The sequence below is a fragment of the Chiloscyllium plagiosum genome, unplaced genomic scaffold (genome assembly GCF_037043375.1).
Source record: "Chiloscyllium plagiosum isolate Xiang-an unplaced genomic scaffold, Cpla_swu_hap1 HiC_scaffold_1, whole genome shotgun sequence".
NCBI classification, from domain to species: domain Eukaryota; kingdom Metazoa; phylum Chordata; class Chondrichthyes; order Orectolobiformes; family Hemiscylliidae; genus Chiloscyllium; species Chiloscyllium plagiosum.
In genome coordinates this window covers 41,385,221-41,392,245 of record NW_028270139.1, presented here as the reverse complement: position 1 = coordinate 41,392,245, position 7,025 = coordinate 41,385,221, and the positions used below count along the sequence as shown (strand labels likewise).

The 7,025-nt window shown below is 43.0% G+C and overlaps 1 protein-coding gene across 2 annotated transcripts in view; it reads left to right on the top strand.

Annotated features, from left to right (window-relative positions):
- The window catches only part of enoph1 (enolase-phosphatase 1), a 66,253-nt gene that overhangs the window by 44,412 nt on the left and 14,816 nt on the right, over positions 1-7,025 (top strand). The window contains exon 1 of one of the 2 annotated variants that reach the window (XM_043695102.2): positions 5,558-5,809. The exons of the other annotated variant lie outside the window; for it this stretch is intronic. Coding sequence (XP_043551037.2) covers positions 5,630-5,809 — 180 coding nt within the window. The 5' untranslated portion in view covers positions 5,558-5,629. Of the gene's footprint in view, positions 1-5,557; positions 5,810-7,025 lie in introns of those variants that run through there. 2 annotated transcript variants of the gene reach the window in all.

Below are 7,025 nucleotides of genomic sequence, written 5' to 3'. Positions count from 1 at the left end.
GAAGGTAAGTGGAATGTTGGCCTTTATTTCAGAGATTGGAGTGTAAAAATAGGGAGGTCTTCCTGAAACTGTAGAAGACATGACTCAGACCACAGGTGGAATGCTGTGAACAGTATACTAGGCTGCTTATTGAACGGAAAGATATACTGGCATTGGAGGCAGTCCAGAGGAGGTTAACTAGGCTGATCCCTATTATGGAGGGATTATGTTATGAAGAGATGTAAATTCTGTACTCATTTGAATTTAGAAGAGTGCAAGGTAACCTTATTGAAACATACAAGATTCTTCGAGGACTTGGCAGGTAAATGCTGAGAGGTTGTTTCCCTTGTGGGAGATTGTAGAACTAGACTGCTTCATCTCAGGGTAAGGGACAAAGATGAGGATTTTTCTCTCTCTCAATTTGTGGAATTCTTTACCACAAGGCTGAGGATAGGTTGTTAAGTGTATTCAAGGCTGAGATGAACAGTTTATTAATCAGTAAAGGAATCAGGGGTTATCAGATCAAAAATGATCTCATTGAATGGCGGAGCAGACTTGGGTGGCTGAATGGATTGCTTCAGCTCCTGCTCCGATGTTATATAGGAGGGAGTAAAAGTTGGGGAGAGAGTGGGGGAACGGGGGAGAACAGTGGGCACAGATGCGTGAAGGAACGAGTGGATGAATGGGAGAAGGAAGAAAGAAGGACTGGAAGAGACAAAATATAGACAAGAAAGATATAAATAGAAAGCGGCTTCGCTTGGTGGGCGGCACGGTGGCACTGTGGTTAGCACTGCTGCCTCACAGCGCCAGAGACCCGGGTTCAATTCCCGCCTCAGGCGACTGACTGTGTGGAGTTTGCACATTCTCCCTGTGTCTGCGTGGGTTTCCTCCGGGTGCTCCAGTTTCCTCCCACAGTCCAAAAATGTGCAGGTTAGGTGAATTGGCCATGCTAAATTGCCTGTAGTGTTCGGTGAAGGGGTGGAATATAGGGGGGTGGGTGGCGGGTCGGTGTGGACATGTTGGGCCGAAGGGCCTGTTTCCACACTGTAATCTAATCTAATCTAATCTTCATTTGGGGGTCGCCACTGATGATGTTACCTAGCCAGGTAATGAAATGTCTGGATATCAAACCTACAGCTCAGTGAGCAAACCTACACCCTAGAGACAAAATGTGGATTGAGGGGAGCTGAGAGCATGGTGAGAAGAAAGGGCTATGGGAGTGGGTGTGCGTGAGAGCAAAGGAAGTCAAAAGGGTGGGCTTGTAAGAGGAGGGGAGACAGAGGTTGGAAGAGTGGAGAAGGGAATGACCGGAGGATCAAGACAGGAGAGTGGTGATCTGGAGGGAAGTTGTTAGGGAACCTTAAAGTGACAAAACTGGAATATTGTTATTCTGAACTCTTATTTCTCTGTTTTTCTAATTTATTGCTGGACTTTTTGTTTTATTTTTCTGTTTTATTTCCCAGAATTTATATTTAAGAATCTGTACCTTGGTACCTAAGATGGTGCCTTAGTGGCAACTTATAAACTTTTCACTATATTAATGTGAGTACATGTAACAATAAAGCTAATTCCCAGGGAGAAAGAATAAAGGGGTAGGGTAGAGGAGAGGGACTGGAGAAGGTTAGGTTAAAGACTGGATGAGAAGGTCAAGATGAGAAGGGATCTGGAGAAGGATGAGACCGAGATGTGGGGAAGGGAGATATTGTTAGGAAACATTATAGGAGTGATTTGGAGAGGGGAGGTGTTGCTGTTTGGGAGACTGGAATTCATGTTTTTCAAGACATTACATTCATCTGACAAAGCACATATTAGTGAATTGCATTATTTCGAGGGCTAGAATAAAAGAGTAGGGATGCACTCCTGAGGCTCTATAAAGTTCTGGTCAGGCTTAATTTGAATATTGTGAACAGTTTTGGGTTCCATGTCTATGAAAGGAAGTGATGGCTTTTACAGAAGTCTAGAGAAGGTCTACAAGAATGATCCAGGGGATGAAGGGCATGTCATATGAGGAGCAGTTGAGGACTCTGGGTCTGCACTTGATGGAGTTTAGAAGGATAAGACAGTATCTCACTGAAACTTACAGAATACTGAAGCCGAGATAGAGTGGACGTGGAGAAGATGTTCCGCTAAGGAACTAGGACCTGAGGGCAGAGCATGGAGATGACCCTTTAGAACTGAGATGAGGAGAAATTTCTTCAGCCAGAGGGTGGTGAGTCTGTGAACTTGTTGCCGCAGAAGCTTTGAGTCCAAGTTATATAGGAGGGAGAATATTTAAGACCGAGATAGATAGATAGGTTTATGATTAGTAAGGAGATCAAAGGTTATTGGGAGAAAGTAGGAGAATGTGGTTGAGAAACATATCAGCCATGATCGAATGGCAGAGCAGACTTGATGGACCAAATGGCCTAATTCTACCCCTATATCTTATGTTTGGAGGGATGAAGGAATAGCCTGGAAGCCAATTTTCTATCCTGGCTATTATTGTACCCCCAGTCAGTGAACTATATCCAGGAATATAGAAACTGGAGTAGGCTGTTCTGCCATTCAGTGAGGTCATGGCTGATCTGTGGCTGGACTTCACATACCAACCTTTCACCATTGTCCCTTAAAGAGACCACTGTTTAGGTATTCTATTCGCTTTTGATATACAGTATTTGTGGAAAAACCTGGTGCCTAATTTTACATTTATTGCTCACTTACTGTCATATTCTACAAGACATAACCTTGACATAAACCACTGCATCGCGCTCTAGCCTTTGCAAAGGCTCATTCCAGAAGGAGACATGTGACAGTCTTTCCCCCCACAGCCATTTCAAGGGTAGTGTGTGGTGGCAGAGAGATTCCAGGAGTACATAAAGGATCTAATGGGTCGTGCACTTCTCACCACTAGCTAAGCTATGTCTTGCTGCTTATTAGAAAGTTCTGGCCCTGAGGCATTCTGCCAAATGACTTTCATAGTCTACTCAGGAACCACCCAAAGGATCCACCCTCTCTTTTTCCTCCCATGGTCTCAAGGACATTATGTGCTGACCATTGACCTGATGGACTTGTGCTCAAAGGTGTTTTCCTTTGGAAATTTTACCTTGGGATAGAGGTGATACAGAACAGTCCTACTACTTGGAGCATTTCATGGTAATGAAGCCAGACACATCCTTCACAACACTGGGACAGGTAAAATCTCAATACATGGTGATGTACTGGTGCTTGCATACTGAGGGTCTATGCATAGCTGTATATATGAATAGACTAATTAAAAACATCTATAAGAGACATACTGACTTTCTTAGCATCAACTTTTTTGCAAGGTTTGTAGCTCAGGTTGAGGTTTAGGGTGTAGGTTTGATATCCAGATGTTTCATTTCCTGTTGTCTCCTGCCTTCTATTTATGTTTGTCCTGGATGGGGTTCCTGGGGTTTGTGGTGATGTCATTTCCTGTTCGTTTTCTGAGGGGTTGATAGGTGGTATCTACGTCTACGTTTGTTTATGGCGTTGTGGTTGGAGTGCCAGGCCTCTAGGAATTCTCTGGCATGGCTTGGCTTAGCCTGTCCCAGGATAGATGTGTTGTCGCAGTCAAAATTACTGTAGATGCTGGAATCTGTACTGAAAACAAATGCTGGAGATCACAGCATCCATGGAGAGAGAGCAAGCTCACATTTTGAGTCCAGATGACTCTTTATCGGAAGTGATGATTTTTATGCTGTGGTCAGGAATAGACTGTTGTCAACCCTTTTCTGGAATATTCCTCTATCCCCAGCCAAAATAAATTGAGACATCCTAGCATAATGGGTGTTCTGCAACTGAAGCTGACTAACAAATTGCTTATCATTCACAACCATTTGAGAAACAGCAATAGAACCAGTTCATTAGCATTTCAACTAAATTGTTTTTAAATGTAGTTGCAAGACATATTTCTGGTTTATTTGCAGGAAATGCCTCTGTCAACATCTAGAGCTGATCTTGATTGATTTTGGGTCCTTTATTACGAGAGCATCTCCTTTGTTTGGACTGAATAATGCCTGTATTACAAACTCTAACATCTGGTTACTACTGGCTAAGTTTTGAGGGCTCTGCAAAGACAACAATTTTTGACCCCTCACCTCCCTGTATCAAGAGACCAATAGCAAATAGTTTATTAAGAGTCTTTGCTGGCCTTAATTAAGTGCAATAATGAGGAAAGGTCAAACTGATACAATGTAGTAGCTTGGATTCATCCTTAATCTTTATCTAAATTAGACATCAGGTATGGTAGTGTAATGGTTATGTTGCTGGACATAATCCGATAAAATAAGTTCAAGTTTGTGAATGGAATTCAATTAGTTAAATAATAGGATACAAAGCTTTGAATATAATGGCAGCAATGAAACTATTAAATTGTCATAAAAAATTGTTAGTTTTTTACAGAAGGAAATCTGCTGTCCTATCAAGTTTGATATTTCTCAAAGCATTGCAATTTTGCCGCATCATATGGTAATGCAAGTACCAGAAGCAACCAAACTCCTCTTTACTTTCCTCTGCTGAACTCCCTGAAGTTCTCAACTCCAGCACTCTATGTATGTTGCATTCACAAGCTAAGTTGCACTGAGTTACCTACTTATATATGCTCATAACATAAAACACCTATCAGAATCACTTCACGAAGTTTCAGTTTTAGCTGGTTCTTAATTAAGCTGCTGTTCCATGGGAACCACTGAAAAAACTCTGCTAAGACCACCTGGTCATTCTACAATTTCAAACAATAGCTTTCAATTTGATACCAACTACAAATACAAACTAGATTAACTTTGTACAAAATAAAATAAAAATGTAAGACATTGTTCCCCAATAATATATATAATCAGTCCATCACGCAGTGGTCACCACGTAACATCCTTGACTGTATGGTCAGAGAGGTTGGTTCCCCGGGTAGACTGTCAAAGTTACTTGACAGAACTTTCCGACAAGCACCAAGACATAGCTGGACTGATGACGAGAAGGGCACTACCTGTCAAACCCTGCATGTACATCTGAAATTTCTGCACCACTGCCCTCTAGATAGCTGCAGTGGTGAAGAGAATGCTGCACATTGCCTTCCAGATTGTGAATTGCAAGCAAGGTCTAGAGAGAGTTACAGTAGCTTTTGTTGAGGTTTGACCTGAGCAGCTCCATGCTGCAGGACTTTCTGCTGTCCAGGTTGTTCCATGGGATACAAACCCCAAATGCTGTGAGACATGTAACAACTGAGCCTGGAGGACCAATAACTCACTGCGTGCTGAGGGATGCATTGAAATTGGGTAGCCACTGCCAAGGTGCAAAGGAGGAAGCTCACTTAAAGGGTTTTAAAAACTTGTCCAACCTTTGGTAGCTTCGTTGGAAAGTAAAGAGTTTGTTTTAAACTTAGTAAATGTTCCAATATTGCACCTAAGAGTGCCATGCTCAAATGAGAAATGATACTTTTATTGTATTTTCTATAATGCTGGTCTTGAATTTTTTTGTGATGAGAGATAATTTGCAAAAATAAATACTGGAACTTTCGGTCAATAGTTAGTATTCTCTGGCGAGTTGACCCACCTTCTCACTCCTCAAAGCGTTCCGCCTCGAATAAGCTACAAGTTAGAAGTTTAATGCAATACGAAAAACAGTGAGGAACTGGATAGGTTAAAAATTCCCTTTTATGCCGGCTAACAGTTCCACTGAGCCTTTAAGATGGGCAGAGTTGCGGCCTAACGGTGGGGCTGTGGGTTGCAGAGAGAACAGCAGATTCACAGCAATGATGCAAACTGTAGCTCCCCCCGCTGTCAGTGCAATTCTGCTGGACATCGAGGGGACCACCACTCCGATCTCCTTTGTAAAGGTAAAGGGAAGGAAACGAGCAGGAATTTCGTAACACGAGGCCTCCGTTTTAAAGAGATAAAAGTCGCGGCTGCTCTTTCCCTGCTGCAGTGAGGTGAACGTGATAAAACGTGCCGGAGCTCGCCCGGTTCCGTGAACAGGAACTGCATGTAGTCAATGCTACAAGTTGAATACTGGCGTCTCCCAATTGCCTGCGCCAGGGCACTTATCGCCAAAATATCTCTCAAACTAAATGTATGGGTCAAAATAGTCACAGAATGGCCACGTAGTGCAGTGTACATAGTGAAACTCAGTGTCCCATTTGGATCCTTTGAACCTACAGAGAGCGTTCATGTCTTTTTGTCTCTTATAAGAACAAGGAGGGGGACACCCAGCGTGCAATGAGATCTGATTGCTCCACATTCCTCCTCATCTCTATCTTAAATAAGCACCTCCTTTAGTCTAAAACGGAAACAGAAATTGCTGGAAAAACTCAGCAGGTCTGGCAGATTCTGTGGAGAGAAATCAGAGTTAATGTTTCGGGTTAAGTGACCTTTCCTCGGAGCTGATGGTATTTTTTTTTGCAAAGATGGGGGAGGGTGAAAGGAGTAAAGAATAGGTGGAGATAGATCCCAAACAGAGAAGAATAGTTGGACAAAGAAGTGGATAACAGTCAGCCTGGGAGAATGAATAACTATTAGTGGTATGTAATAGACCATGTGGTAACAAGGCCTGGTGTGTGGGGGTTGGGGTAAGGACATGGGAGAAGGTGCCTCAAGCCCTAACGTTGTTGAACTCAATTTTGAGTCCAGAACGCTGTACAGTTCCCAAGTGAAAAATGATGTGTTGTTCTTCCAGCTTATGTTGAGCCGTATTGGAGCACTGCAGCAAACCTGAGACCGAGATCTTGGCCAGGGAACATGGTGTATTGAAGTGCCAGGCAACTTGAAGCTCAGGGTCTTTTTTGCAGACAGAATGTAGGTGTTCTGCAAAGTGGTCACCCAATCTTCACTTTTTTTCTGCAATGTAGAGGTGACCATATTGTAAACAGGGAATGCAGTAGACTAGATTGAGTGAAGTGCAGGTAAAGCTTCACTTGCAAGGTGTGTTTGGGCCTTTGGATACTGAGGAGGGAGGAAGTAAACAGGCAGGTGTTCCATCTTACAGGGTTGCAGGAAAGGTGCCATGGCAGGGGGTTGGGAGTGAAGGAGGAGTGGACCAGGGTATGATAGAAGTAA